This window comes from Haliotis rubra, unplaced genomic scaffold (assembly GCF_003918875.1).
Source record: "Haliotis rubra isolate DU_JTF1 unplaced genomic scaffold, ASM391887v1 Scf97, whole genome shotgun sequence".
NCBI lineage: Eukaryota > Metazoa > Mollusca > Gastropoda > Lepetellida > Haliotidae > Haliotis > Haliotis rubra.
Window position 1 is genome coordinate 867,816 of NW_025767712.1, and position 16,187 is coordinate 884,002.

The 16,187-nt window shown below is 41.4% G+C and overlaps 1 protein-coding gene across 1 annotated transcript in view; it reads right to left on the reverse strand.

Annotated features, from left to right (window-relative positions):
* Positions 1–16,187, reverse strand: part of LOC124265280 (alpha-catulin-like) — a 39,262-nt gene that overhangs the window by 7,348 nt on the left and 15,727 nt on the right. Inside the window, exons 3-14 of the mRNA XM_046700069.1 lie at positions 13,641–13,816; positions 13,403–13,522; positions 9,968–10,057; positions 8,602–8,666; positions 6,772–7,104; positions 4,658–4,817; positions 4,147–4,233; positions 3,857–4,015; positions 3,541–3,633; positions 2,946–3,131; positions 1,365–1,382; positions 28–78 (exon numbers count right to left, since the gene is read on the reverse strand). Of these exons, the coding sequence (XP_046556025.1) occupies positions 28–78; positions 1,365–1,382; positions 2,946–3,131; positions 3,541–3,633; positions 3,857–4,015; positions 4,147–4,233; positions 4,658–4,817; positions 6,772–7,104; positions 8,602–8,666; positions 9,968–10,057; positions 13,403–13,522; positions 13,641–13,816 (1,538 nt within the window). The remainder of the gene's footprint in view (positions 1–27; positions 79–1,364; positions 1,383–2,945; positions 3,132–3,540; positions 3,634–3,856; positions 4,016–4,146; positions 4,234–4,657; positions 4,818–6,771; positions 7,105–8,601; positions 8,667–9,967; positions 10,058–13,402; positions 13,523–13,640; positions 13,817–16,187) is intronic.

A 16,187-nucleotide genomic window follows, 5' to 3' on the forward strand; every position in this document is an offset into this window, starting at 1 on the left:
ACGTCTATCTCCATTCATGTGACTTACCTCAGCATCAAGCTTAGCAGGTCGGAAGGATCGGGCTGTAGTCCCATGTTTCTGAAAGAACCAACAATGACCCTGTAAGCCACATCTGCTGAGAAACCCTTACAACAAGAGTTTGTCTACTGTCTACCATACATGCATATGGTCAGTCTAGTGTGTCTAGATCCTGCATTACAACCATTTCATCCAATAACTCATATATCATCGTATAAAATGTTGACTAAATGCCCTATTTGGGTCATGCCATGCTTTCATCTGCTGCAGTGCCTGATAATTATCACCTCCTTATAACGTTGTTTAACTAGTGTTTCTGAAAATCACACAAACCTTGGAATACTGGGTTCAATTTGCTTTTCTAGACTCGCATGTCATAGACACTTGACTACAACTGGCATTTAATTCAATACTGTTGAATCATGTGGCATTGTATAGTAAAATGTCAACATCAGAGGTATTTTAACTATGTAAATCCATATTAGCACTACCAAGACAATGGCACCTATTCTGGGATGATCTCCATTTGTTCAAAAGACCTGTTCAGAGACAGGCATGTTGTAATATAGATGTAGAACCTTCTTCCATTTGAAGGATATATATCACTTACAGAACAGTTGTAAACATTGTTTTTCTTACTCAGCCATGTCTGTATTTATTCCAGTTACAGTTTATACAGCACATCTTGTTCCTTAATTCTCAACTTCATAAAACTCCTCTCAAAATATGTTATGAACTTATGTTCTTTCTTCTGCTGAACATTCTGATAATTATAACTCCTTTGCTGGCATTAAACACTTTGACATTTTAACTATTTTAAATAGATATCATATAAATGCTCAGCAACCCCACATCTGAAAGTAGGCTGTTATTGTCTAACAACAAAAACACAAGACCCAATTTGAAAACAAAGATCTTCTCAAAAGATTTTGAATCCAATTTGAACCATCCACGTCTAAATATTTCAGAAAAAACATCGAAAGCTGAGATCATGCAACCAGTGTATAAAACATATATCAAGAACAATCAGTAGAATACAACTGAAAACATATAATTCTGCTAAAATCAAAACACATGCTTCAAAAACTTAATTAAAGACACATTGTATAACCGTATAAAAAATTTCTAAGCTAGTACAAAACATTGTATAACAAATGACAAATGACAGTCACAAATCAAAAGGGACAGTGGTGGACAGTGAAGAGGATGTTGTCCGTGCACACTGTAAGTCCTTAGTAATACAGAACTGTGCATATAACACACATGTAGAGGTGATCGCGTGACACTTAGCTGGAGTACTTCACACACGTAGAGGTGACCGCGTGACACTTAGCTGGAGTACTTACCTGGGGCGGAGTGGAACTCTAGTAGGAGTTGTTAGAAATGTACATATATTAGCATTCAGAAGTTACAGCTCAGTAATAGTGTGGTAAAAACTGATCACAAAATGGTTTCTGTAACAAGAGTGAGTGAGTGAGTTTAGTTCTATGCTGCCTTTAGCAACATTTCAGCAATATAACTGCAGGGGACAGCAGAAAAGGGCCTCACACATAGTACCCATGTGGGGAATTGAACAAACGCCAGTGTGACAAGTGAACACTTTAACCACTAGGCTACCCCATCGGCCCTCTGTAACAAGAGTCTTCTCGAACATAACCTATAGCCCCAAAACATTTTCTCCAGTGAATATTTTATAATGCCATGAAAGCAAGGACTAAGCACCAGTGCTAGTAGCAGTCTGGACAGCTGCTAGTTTGGTGGTGTACCACTGCTGTAAATAGGCAACAATTGGTCTACACTTGGTGACCTGGTTGAATGGGTGTCACTGTACCCCAAAGGAGCAGATTGTTGCTCATGATATCAATCACTGAATTGTCTGGTCCAGACTTGATTAATTAAAGGCCACCATCATGCAGCTGTCATATTGAGGAGTGCAGTATCAAATAATAAACTAACAGATGAATAGCTTGCTTTCCTTGAATTTTGTATCCTAGAATATTTGTATTCTACAACCCAGTCTTATTTTTGAAACTATACAATTGAAACAACCATTTCCAAGTCAAACCTTTACAACCTGCAAGTAATAGGAAACACAAACCAAGCAAGGTAATGTCTACAGGTACTGTCATGCTAGATTATATATTCCTGTTGTCTACAGTATTCCTGCTATAAGCATTCTCTAGTCAATGCTCCATGTGCTACACATTCACTCATCTCCATGCACTGTCGATATAACCATAATGAAGTCAAAGATGACTTTTGGATTTCCACTTCTGTATTCTTGGAATGAATTTTTATGCACATGCTACAGACTTCTTCTAGCCAGGTTGCATTGAAAGAATGAAGACATTGAAAGCCAACTCTGTTTTCACTAATATTGCAGCTTCGAAAATGCCACTTTAATATCATGAAACCAGGTTTGCTTAGTTCCTAGAATATTCAAGAATATTCCAATTGTGAGAAGAAATACAATATATCACATATACTGTACGGTCGAGTTATTTACCTTGAATCCTGTAGCCTTGGGAAACTTAACATTCCAACTTACATACACAGAGATGATTCAGGATGTTACAAATAGATGCTGTTTGGACTTGGTCATTTTTTGTTATTTAAAAAAGAGTTGTCAGTTTAATTTAAAGGGCAGAGCTAACTACCCTTTGTGAGCACTACATCTACAAGATAATGTCATGCCTATGAAATGTTCTGACAATTACACCAATATACATCATCTTTCTGTAAACTTACATATTTGTAATTTTAACAGCATAAAGAAAATCTAAAAAAATTATAGCATTAACAACATGTAGGTTGTCATATCTTTCTCAAGTATCAGTTGCTTGAAACCTTAGAAAGCTAAAATAATGTCAATGAGGGCACCTCTGTAATTCAAAGTCAACAGTGTTATCTCCCTTGCAAGTACTCACCCCAGGTCGAGGTAAAGAAAGATATACTGGCTTGTCCATCTTTCCCTGGCAAACATCATTGACTTCTTTGACAAGAATGGACAGATCATTAATTTGTGACTTCCAGGCATCTCCGAACACCTCCAGATTTTCCTTGGCCACCTTACTGCAGGGGTACTGAGCAAGAGTCTGTGCTGCATACAGGGTCTGAACAATAAGGTGGGAATACAGTGTCACATACAGGGTCTGAACAATAATACAGGCGGGGTCTGAACAATAAGGCGGGAATACAGTGTCACATACAGGGTCTGAACAATACATACAGGGTCTGAGGAATACAGTGTCACCCATGGAATAACAGAGAGCAGTATTATCTATAAGTCATAACATTTCGGACTTTCTGGAAGCAGTCTGACACTATTAACACTGACAAGTTCAGAGGATGATAGTTCTTGACAATACCAGGCTAATTTCTTTTGAACCCACAACCTTGCAGTTATGTGTATCTGTTACTTTATACAAAACTATAAACAAAAATTATTAGTTCTAAACTTGACCAAATGTTCCATAGTAAAGAACATGTTTTAGTGATAATGTTCTAACTCCATACACTCACCAGTGGCCCAATGCTGTGAAGGAATGACTCATTGTGTTCTGCAGTGATCACCAGTGGGTCTGTGGAGGCCAAGTGATGCAGCAGCTTGCACACCTGCAACCAAACATGGCCCATCATGATTATGTTAAAGACCCTGAAATATCATCAACAATCTTCCACAACTGTGACAACATCCAGCTGACACGGAATCCATCTCCTCAATCTCAACATGAGCCATGGTTCCTAACAGCCTGCATCTGCCCCAACACCCATTATTCCACCACTTCAGACACCAATTTTTCCACCTGCCCTGAAACCCATCTCTCCTGCTACTGACCTCCTCCAGCTGCTCTTGGTGTTCCTCAAACTTGATGGTGAGTTCCTCCACCTGGTCCACATCTCCATTCATCCCAGCGATACGGAGTCCCTGCAGCAGTTCATGGTCTTCATTCATCTTGAACAACTCGGATGCCTGGTCCATGGCTGTGTCCAGTAGCTGCAATAACACATCAGATTCTGTACACATCTTCTGATGCCTGACCATTTCTTTTATCATGGTTGCTAAAAGTTCTTTGCCTTTAACTACATTTAAAATCGAGTTTGCATCTACAAATTACCAACTCCTACCTGCTTCCGAAATGCCTTGGATGCTTCAATAGTTTTCAAAATGGCTGTTTCAAGTTCCTGGGTCGGCGTCAATGTGTCCTTTGAATTCTGAAATGTCATTGTACATGATGTACAAACAAACTTTTCATAAGTGAATACAATAAATTTCATAATGGATTAAAACTGTGTGTCTATGATGAAAACTAAATATCAGTGTACTGTGAGGCAAGGTGATGTCTTTGTACACATAAAGCAACTGTTTTCAGTGGATATTAACAGAATTAGGACATGAATGTACTTCTATGAGATCAAAGTAAGACTGTTTGGTTCATCTGCATCATACAAGTTGGACATGAGCTGTCTTTTGCCAAACATCATTATCAATATTATCTTCAAGGGCCAAAAAACAGGATGCGATCATAAATTCAGAGAGAAAGAAACAGTCAATATCAATGTCAAAAAAGGTTCACACCTACAGGTTTGTGTTCTGCTGTGCTAGTGTTAATGGACTGCAGCACCTGGGGCAACTCACCAAAGTCTGTCCAACCTTCAGGAGGTCCTGCAGCTCATCCTTGAGGGCATCAGACAGACTCAGGATCTTCTCCCGGTTCATGTGGGATGTGTAGGCCGAGTCAGTGAAGTCTTGGGCAGTGTCAATTACAAAATCAAAGGCACTCAATATTCGAACTAACCTGTATAGGTTTCAGATTCTTTGAATATATTCCTCCTTGGGGTACTTTATAAGCATTTAAAATGTCCATTTAAAATCCCTACTTACAGTTGTAAATAATATTTGAATAAAAATATTTACAAAAAAAACCACGCTTTGTCTTGTGAGATCCACCTTACAGGGCCCCTCTGGCCCTCCCATGCCAGCAGCAGGTAACTCTAGACAGTAACCTCGCGCACTCACCCCTTCCATGCTGAAACACATCAGACAGAATGTGGGGAGGAGGTACCCAAGGAGGAATATATTCAAAGAATCTGAAACCCTATACAGGTTAGTTCGATTCTTTTTTATATATTCCTCCTTGGGGTACTTTATAGCATAAGACAGACTCCTAAAGATGGAGCTAAGGAGCGGCATTCTGTCTGCGGCAGAAAACACCTCGACAAGAAGTGGAATTTCCTAAGCTAATTATAGCAGAAAGCACACTTACCCTCGTCAATGGTCCACCATAGCCAATCAGGCGGGGCATGAACCAGGGTCAGGGTCAACATATGTAAATTGCCCAGCCGAAACCTGCGGCTAAAGCAAACTAACGAGGCACACACCCTCCCTCCTTCCCGTGAATCTACTTCGAAGCAAAGATAAGGGTCCCGCAATAAGCCTCCAGAAACTAAATGCCTTAATATGTATATATTTAGCAAAGCTTCCAAGGCCAGTAAAGTCTAGAGCAGAATGCAAAAGACATGGGAATAAAACCATCACCACATAAAACCCGCCACCAAGGGAATATGTAAACAAGATTTTAAAACCCAACACCAGTGTTAAAAAAGTTGGCATAGAATGGTTCACATACTTTCTCGAAGCTCAATCGCCAGGAGAGGTGGAACCATGCCCACTGAGAGAACGATCAATCCGAACCGAGCACGCCACTGGAGAGTCTGTCAAGTTGGTATGACGGATGAACGTGGTCGGACGGCTCCAAATAGCCGGAGCAGATCTCACTCAATGGGCTGGCTGCGTAAGCTTCTTCGACTTCGTAGCAACTGCCCTAACCGAATGAGCTTTCAACCCAACAGGCGATACCCCTGTTTGGAGTATAGCTCATATGTATGGCAGAGACAAGCCACCGAGATGGTTTTGCTTGCTGGTCAGGAAGACCAGCCTGAACCTCGCATAACAATGAAAACAATTGGTTACCCTTTTACGGGTACCCCCTTTGTTCGCTTGATATAAGTTCCAAGTGTCTTTACGGACATCTAAGACGCGGAGCACGCGTCGTAGAGAGGTACCAGACAGGGAAGGCTGAGTGCAAGCTGGGAGCTCAATAGGCGCCGCCATATGAAGGGACTATCCTTCTTAGGACGGTAAGTATCAGGCAGCCGTAATGCCCCACTCTGTCTTTAGAAAAACAGTAAAGCGATCTACCGACATTGCATGAATATCGCAAGAACCCGCTTCGCCTGAAGTCATACATTAATAAGAAACGCCGTCTACCAGCCAACAGTTGGAGTGAAAGAGCCGCATAGATTGTGAAACAGTGGACCGACAGCCAATCAAGAATCGATTGACAAAACAGTCCTGACGGGGATTAACTCCGCCGGACAACCCGACGGATTCTGTCCTACGCCTGCTAAAAGCGCTGTACCAGAGGGTGCTGCCCTGCAAGAGAGCACCGGCCAACAGGTATAAGGCGAAACGCAGAAATAGCTGTAGCATATCCTCGAACCGCTGAAGCCGGCTAGACCAAAGGCCCAACCGAGACTGGAGGAATTCTAAAACACATAGACTAAATCTGTAGAAAAAGGGATCAAGAATCCCCTGTTGACAATAACACCAGCATGAATAACAGGCCCATCTATCCCTCATATTGAACGCTTGTCGTAATCCCTCCCGCTGGCCAGAATTGTGTCTGCAACTGGTGCAGGAATTTCGCCAAGACGGGAGGCTTATCCCTGACAGAAGGCCAGGCCACCCACTGAATCCTGGGATTCGGGTGGGCCTCGCTCTGGGATAGCTGTGAGCCACCAGCCGTCCCTGCTGTCACCTCTGCAGTGCAGACAGGTAGGCCGCAGTGGACTGCTACTTTGAGGTGTTGGGGCGTGCACCGCAATATTCCTCGAATGACCCGCACGCAGAACTTCAGCGAGCAGTGAATTAGCAGGAAAGGGTGGGAGGGCCTTCGCCCGGCCGAGGCCAGGGAAGACGAGGGGACGACCTCTAACGGACTGGAGGCAAAGACGCGACTCGGCCCACCACTGGTGGTTCGAATAGCCGCCTCCTCCCTTAACTGGTACCTCACCTGCCAACGCCTGGCAGATCAAATCTCGAAATGGTGAACCAGTTAAGAGAGGATTACCACCTCACCTACCAGTGATGGTGCGAGTATACCATAATCGTGGCAGCGCTTTGGTACGGCGAAGCAAAGCCTCCCAGTCGGGTCGCCTGTGTGGAACGCCACCTGGGGCAGGAGCTTCGCAATTTTTCCCCGACCTGCCTCAGAGACGCGAGCCAAAGGAGTACGGCACTTCCTCCCTGCTCCTCCTCCTCCATCGTCCTTCCATGTCCACTCAGGCATGTCCCTCGCAGCCCGTACTCTAATAATCCTGAGAGACCGCCCGAGGATATACCAGAGGCTGAACCCGAAAAGACCATAATAGTCAAGAGGTTTGCATAGCGAGTCGCCCAGCCGGGCAGAACTAAGCCCTAAAGTCGCCGAGGCGCTCGAGAGGAACCTTTTGCGCCACAGGCCTCCCCGGCAACCCAGACTGGCTGCCAGGCCCGAGGTGTCCCCGGCTGGGCAGTGCCGCAGGTGACTGCCAGTCAGGGCACCAGGCTAAGCCAGGGGCACCCTGCATCGCCGGGCCCTTTGCCACCTGTGACGGACCTATCTTTACGCCGAGCGAGGTCGCCTTAGGTGTCGAGGGTGCACTATCTCCACGGACCTAAGCCGATCGTTGCCCAGGGCGCTGCCTCTCGAGCCTAAGCTCGGGTCGCAGCCAACCCCATAGATGCGCCGTGTGATCCACTTTCACTTAACGGGCAGCGGTGAGCTTCTTTACGGAACCCATCCAACGCCAGATCAATGAGATTTCACTGACGCCATCTGTTCCTGGAATAAAGCGGGTTAGTGATTCAACGGGTACAACTGGTGCCGACACAACAGTAAGAGACAGGAGCAAGTTGAGAAGTTTGGTATTAGATGCCTCCTTGAACCTTAATTTTGGGAGCCCGGCTCCTGCATGGGAGCGGCCCTCGTAGACCCTTTTTTTGTGTGAACGACAGACGTGGGATCCTGTAACACAGATATGCACTTACGCCCGTAATCAGATTAAGCTGTAGAACAAGCAGATCGCTCGTGGTTCTGGTTTCTATCCGCTTGAGGTGTGCTGGCATTAGATGCCACACCCCGCTTCCTCATGGTCAGTTTACAGTGAGACAACGTAAGCAGACTCTCGCGTGTGTGTCCTGATCGGGAATGGCCGCCAGGCACAGTAGGAGTTTAAACTGCAACAAGTAAAACAACCTGTGCAGCAATCAACCCTATACACACATACATATATGAAAAACACGCATATGGTTTAATACAACTAATAATCGACAACGTAGCATACAGTTGACAAATAACTATAATACGCTTGACTGACATAACTTCTTAATTTGCAAGATCGCAAGATAGAAAATGCAAAGCAGTGGAAACGCCTCTACATGTAACCACATATACGTAAAAATTACTAACCCCTAATTCACCTGTAACATTGAAAACCACCACGGGGAAACCAGTGAACAGTGATGCTACGCTAAGGTACCTGGTCAGCTTCATCTTGGCAGCGCATACCAGCCAGCCGCTTCGACATGGTACCAAGTTACAAAACTAAAAATTATGAATGAAAAAGTTCAGAACAAGTCTTCAAATCGCCCATGCAGGGAAAAAGAGAACCATACATACAATTGCTGCTTCTGACCCACCTCCATAATTCTCTTCCGGAAAAGAAAACTTTCTTGTAATGGACTCAATTTTGAGGGTCCATTTATACCAATATATTATAAGAATAAGTATAAAAGAATACAATGGGTATGGAAAACCAGAAACATCAAGAAACTGGCAAAGTGAGAGAAAGATTTACACACCCTTCTCTCTTGACAAAACTGGTTAAACATTTTCACAGACAAATGAAAATGTGATAAAGAATATTAATCCTTGATTTATATTGTGCATTTAACATCATTTGTTAAAAACCCGATGATCCATTATAATGTGTTCAAACCAGTACATGTGCAGTTTCAAAAGCTCAAAATACTAAACTTGTTCAATCAAAAGGCATGGGTTGTCACTTGGTTTGTGACGATTGTCATTGCTGAAGCTGTCAACTTCACAGTGAACTCAGTTAATAACTTCCTTATAAAGACATGACATTTTACAAAACAAGGTAAATAATAGAATTTTGTTGACAGCGACAAACTTTCAAGAATAATAGTCTGTTGTTGAGGAAAAAAAGTATTTATATTTAACAAAATGAAAACAGTTACATTCAGACTTTTGCACCGAGTTTTCTAACGCTTATGTGTGATTATGGTACATATTTTGTTTTCTCTCTGATCACATGAAAAAACTGCAAAATATCTCACGAGCTTGTAAAAGACATTGTTATCTTGAAAACATTTACAATGTCTGTGTGATGCAACACATCTCATGGTAGCGCAAATAGACACAACACTAACACAAGGGCACTCACTTCATTTCACTTGTCACTACTTTCTGATGTCCCTGATATTTGCATTGCTTTTCAGTTTGACATAAGGTCATTATGTTTCTTACCAATCACATAAGCCACAATGATTACATCAGCCATTTGAAGTTATGAAATTGTCTGATGATTATTAACAAAAAAGAGCTCTCACAAGTGCACAAAACATTTCCTTAAAGTTCCAAATATATGTCTGAGATTCTTGGGATATTACCTCTGTGACAACAAACTAGAAACTAGTAAGTGTTACTTATTTCAAGTGATTCATCTTGTCGAGTACCGGTACACTAAACCAGGACAATCAGAACCCTAATGGGTTAGTCAGAAACTATATTCCAATGGAATGATGAATACCCAAAGATAACATCCTAGTTAGTTAGTTAGTAGTGATGGCCATTATAGCCATATGCCAACATCAATATTTCACCTTTGACGACCTCAGCAGCATCATGGTTGACTTCTCGAGGATGGCACGAGCTGACCCCATCTGTGCACGATGTTTCTCACTCTTCAGGTCCTGAAGAAGAACATCATCAAAGTGTTCATCTTGGTGTCATCTTGCAATGTGTGCAATTTCCTGAACAAAGTGACTAAGGTTTCTGTAGTGATTTATGCGAGTATATGCATTTTGTCTTATACAATATACCAGCTGTATGTTGACACCTCTTTAGAAATGAACCCTGGCCAAGCAAACCAGAGTCTGAATTCATTCCCAACAACAGATGCCATTAGTGTAGAATTACAATCTGAATATATATAACCTGATACAAACAAACAATTCCAGTGAGCTCAGAGACTTAGAAGAAATCTAGACTTGCTTCATCTAGAGCTTTAGCATTGCAGAAAAGGTTGGACGGAAGAGAAAATAATGTGGTTCAGGGCATGTGAGACAGACTAAAGGGTACTATATGGGACTTATCAAACTCATGGATTGAGTGAGTGAGTGAGTGAGTGAGTGAGTGAGTTGAGTTTTACGCCACGCTCAGCAATATTCCAGCAATATGGCGGCGGTCTGTAAATAATCAAGTCTGGACCAGACAATCCAGTGATCAACAGCATGAGCATCGATCTGCGCAATTGGGAACCGATGACGTGTCAACCAAGTCAGCGAGCCTGACCACCCGATCCTGTTAGTTGCCTATTGTGGCAAACATGGGTTGCTGAAGACCTATTCTACCCTGGATCTTCACGGGTGTCATGGGTTGAGATAGTTATTAAGGTCTTAAACTGATTTCAGCAATATTCTAACAATTTCACGGTAGAGATATCAGAAACGGATTTCACTCAATGTTCCCATGACAGGAATTGAACACTAAGTTTGGTGGGAGTAATGAACACACTAGCCTACCTCAATGCTACATAGCCATTGGACATTTATCACATTTTAACATTATCCTCATACTACCACAAACAAAATTCATACTTGATCTTATTATCAAAGTTGATAAGTGCCACCAACTGACTTATCTGGAAAATGTTTTTTCTAAATTCATCAGCAAGATCAATACTTGTTATAATTATTAACCTGAAGCCAGACACAGAATTTTTTTTACCCCATTGATATTTCCTGATTTTTTACTCCCCAGTTGTGAAAATGACATGAAGTTAAAATCCTGAAAGTAATTTGAAAACATTCATAGCCTGGTTACATGACCTTCGACCTACTTAGCATGGTCTAATTGACTTGTTATCAAACTTAACCTGGCTCTAATTATGGAATGTTAATAAATCCATCAATATCTGTATGAGTTACAAAACAGTAGGGAGACTCTAAAGCTCCTTATTACTTCCCGTCTAAGACTCTGATATAACATGGCTTAGACTCCTTACATACTAGGCAGGATACTAATGCTGTTTATTCTCCATCATGCCTCAAGCTCTGTAGACAGTAACGCATGTCATGAATACAGATGGGCTATCTTATCTAGTAATCCCTGTCATTATCGGAACAAATAGCAATACAGGAGCATGATGAATAATAATGATAATGACCAATTGTCTGGGAGGCAAATCAGGCCAGTCTATCAGTTGGTAGTATTGCTTCATAAACATAAATTTCTGTTTGCAAATGATACAGCTCTAAACATGAGTGCCCATTATAATGGCTGAAAAGTAAAGATAACAGGTAAATCTCCTTAAAATGTGTATCCCCAGATACAAACTATATTTTACCTTCACAAATGTTTAATTTTGTTTAAGAACACCCTCCCATTGTCTGAGGACATTGACACAACCTACTGGAGTGAGTGAAAGTTGGTTAGTGCTGCAGTCAGAATATTCCGGTCACAACAAGGTTGCGACCAGACAAGTCTGTGACCAAAAGCAGTAGTAACAACAACGTGCCATTTCACTCAACTGTCCAATACTCTTTAGTTAGTTCTGGAAACAAGGTAGTTATACAGAGCACCTGCTCAAACCTGGAATTCACCACAGAGTTTATTCAACTTGGATAGACCATTACTATGGAAAGATACTACTACTATGAATAATGACACTTGGGACGACACGTTAGTCACTTTTAAAGTAATTAGAAAAGAAATTGCATTATATACAAAAACAGAAGCTGCATCATACCCATGTTTTTTTATTCCCCCAAATTCTGCCTCTGGCACATTAGTTATCAGCACTTCCGATTTAACAACAGCACCTCAAGTTTACAAAAACATCTACGGTGGGGTAGCCGAGTGGTTAAGGTGTTGGCTCGTCACGCTGAAGAGCCGGGTTCTGTTCCCCTATGGGCACAATGTGTGAAGCCCATTTCTGGTGTCCCTCACCATGATATTGCTGGAATATTGCTAAAAGCAGCGTAAAACTAAACTCACTCACTCACTACAAAAACACATGCCCAGTGTGGTACAGTTTTGAAACAGAAAATTCCATGGCTCCTGCAACCTTAATAACAAAGATACAAACACTTCCAGTTGAATGAAATCACTTCTGGTTTGCGAAAATACATGCCAAATTCACAGGATATAATACAATTTTGAAAGAGGAAATACCATGACTCTTTCAACACATTAATAATGAAGTAATGAGCTCTCTGATGGACCTCAGTTCCAGCTATGGACTAATACAAGACTACTTCAACCACAGAAAGTCCTATGCCACTGACAGCCTTAACCTGAAAGTCAAATGCACTTCTGGTTGAATGACCTTATCCCTCCCATTTGCAAATCACATTGATTACTTCAAGTTGGGCACTTGCTCTCACAAACACCCCATACAGACACAGAGGGTTGCTTCAATAATGACAAAAAGCAACTCTACCTTACAGCATGTAAGGATGATCATTTCAGTGACATTCAATGAACTTTAAAATATCTGCAAAAATGTCTGCTTAGCGAAAATCATGAAAAAGACAAACATACTTTATGAATGACTTTCACTGTGATCTTGACTTTAAAGGATTAGCTCCCTCTTATTGTTTTAAAAACCTTCAGAGACAACTGTGAAGCCTCTCCATTTTCATGGGACAGTTGGATTTAGCTGATCCTGTAATACCTGTGTCCACTCCAACAACAGAAGCAATCCTACCTATCTCATGCTCTTTCATTCTGACATCCTTAACAATCGCTTGAACTCAATGATCTTAGTACTGACTCCCTACTAAATTTATGTTAGTGCTAGAGTGTATTGAGGGAATCACAGTTTGGCTTACCCAACCCTACACAGCCACAGTGAAGGTGGCGGGGAGGGCTTTCATTTTGGTTCACCCATCACATCATACTGATTCATAGACACAATGATAGCAGGCATTTACATTCTGTCTTACCTAACACAGCCACAATTAAAGTGAGAAGTAGAGGATTCACATATTGTCTTGTTCCACATGACAAAACTACAATAAACAGGAGGCACTCACATTTTGTCTCTCCCCAGAGAGTAGAGCCAGCTCCACCATGTCCTTCCCAAACTGGGTGAAGCCGGTGACGAAATCAGGAAAACTTGACACATCCTCTAAGTTGTTCAGGCTGAAGAGGACCTGAAGCAATAAAGTATTGTATGTCCAAGATTGTACCCAGATCTTCCCTGTATCTAAAATGCTGTTGGATGACATATTTAAGGGCCAGTGAAAGTAAAAGATCTGAAAATGAGAATACCTTGTCTTTGGCCATGAGCAACTGTTTGACCACCACCCTGTCAGCCAGAAGCAACACTTTAGTGATGGCTGACAACAACTGCCTTGCTGCCCGCACCATCGCGGTCTTGTCCGCCACTGCCTTTGGTGTTCCATCATTGGGCTGATCAGAGGCTGTGAGAGTCTGGATGCTGGACCCTGGATAAAAGCATACAGTGAATAGAGAAACAACATTCATATATACTGAACTGCAAAAGAAACATCACATGCAAAAATTTGTTCTTACAAGGTGGTGTATTTATTATGATTGTTCCGTTTCAATTACATGTTTTTCATTCCAAATCAATAGCTATTACCAACATCAGTGTGTTTTCTGGTGAAAAAGCATATCAAATAAAAGCACCAAAAAACATTCGTGAAAATTAAAATGGCCGTGCATATCGTGACAACTCTACCAATGAAAGCAAGTCCCAAACTTGCCTGAAATCATTCTTGTTTTGAAACAATCACCATACCACGACTTACGAGAGATCAGAGGAACCAAGCCTTGGGACGATTGCAAGTTGACCAGACTGCACTGAGGGTAGCCAATCATTTAAATGTTCATGTTAGGACAATCTACCGACCTGCAGTAACATCACAACATCAAGACCGACAGATTTTGTGTAACCATCTGCAGGCGAGGAAATGGTTTGACAGCTGCTCGCTATTTTGACCAAGTCATATGACACCATGTTCCACCACATTTTGGATGTCACAGAAATCACATCTACTAGGAAGACAACGCTCATATCTACACTGCCAGACTTCTGACACTGGACTTCCTAAGACAACATGGCATCCAAACCCTACAATGGCCTGCACTCAGTCTGGATCTAAGTCCAATAGAACACCTTCAGGACGAGATTCAAAGAAGATGATGATCACCAACCTAGGTCGACAACCGCAGCTGGACTTGATAAAGCATTTCGTGGACCCAAGTGCCCATGGCCTTCATCAACCTGCTAATTTATTCGATGCAACACCATCATTGATGCCCATAGAGGCCACACACGATACTGAATTTGAGGCATCCTAATGGTACCGTTTTTGGTGATTTTGTTTGTGTGGACTGTAAATGTGATTCCCGAAAATGTGTTAACCATAATTTTCAAGTTTGAACTCAATCCTCCGTTTTGATTGTTAATTAGAGCGACTAAAAGTGTGTGGTTAAGAAACCTCTATCGGTGTGGCGTTTCTTTTGTGGTTCAGTATATAATATACCACTGACATACAGAAACAAGCAGTTGTCACTTAGGTGACATAATCCCCCGCCACAAATTATCAAATCAAACTTAAAAAGTAATGAAAGTGAAGGTCGTAGTTTAAGATGAAGTTAAATGTCAACAAATACATGACCAGTCAACCTCCCTTGATATCTTGCTCTGCAGTTGTTCAAACACAAATATTTTCAAGACTCACTTTGACCTTGACATGAATGTCATTGTGTATGAAATATGCAAAAAGTAGTATAAAGAAACTGCTTATCAAAAAACATTTAAGAGAAGTCTTGAAAGTCTATGAAGAAATCCAGTGAACCCTTCTTGAGATATCTTGGTGACAATCTTAACATGCTGAAATCTTCAAAGTGTCGCTGTGACCTTGAAAATTGCGTGAAGGTCACCAAAATGAACTGGGCCCTGTGTCTTCCCTTTATTAAGCTTGGAGTCAAATATGAAGAAAATCGAGTGAAGGGTTCTTGAGATATCTCGCTGACAAGCTTAACATTGAAGTTAACATGCTGAAGTCTTCAAAGTGGCGCTGTGACCTTGAAAATTACGTGAAGGTCACCAAAATCGACTGGGCCCTGTGCCTTCCCTAGATGAAGATTGGTGTCAAATATGAAGAAAACGGCTCTTCAGATATCTCGCTGACAAGGGTAAAATGTTTAAGTCCCCTTGTGACCTCGAAATGAAGGTTAAGGTCACCAAACCAGCATACTGATGAGCCTAGGTACCAAGTATGAAAAGAATCTAATCAACGGTTCTTAAGATATTCCAATTCATACACACGTACGAACAGAGCCTAATATTACATCCTCCGCTTCGCTCTAAACGCGAGGCGGGGGATAATATTATAACATTTCTGCTCACGTTAAAATCCAATTTTTAACTACAAATACAAATTCAAGTCATTTTGATTTCTGCCAAAGAAAATTGCCACAGAACAGATATATACCTTTGACAGTACACCATAATCATGATAATAACTTATTATTTTTTAGCATTTAAATTTTCTCAATTATATTTGTCATCAATATACAAACATTCAGAAACGCTTGTCTGAATACTTTGCTCTCTCACTGAGAAATACAATGTGACCTAAGCAAATATGCTGATCAGAAACTCTGTGATGGTGGCAAATCTTGACTAATATAAAACAAGTCTTATGCATACTAACATAAAAATAGCAAGTTTGCTTCATATAAACTTTTATAAAAATAAATTTATTCAGAAATTAAATACAACATCTCTCAATCTATACACATGAAGACACCTCAACTTTAAGGTTGTGTCATAACAATGTATGG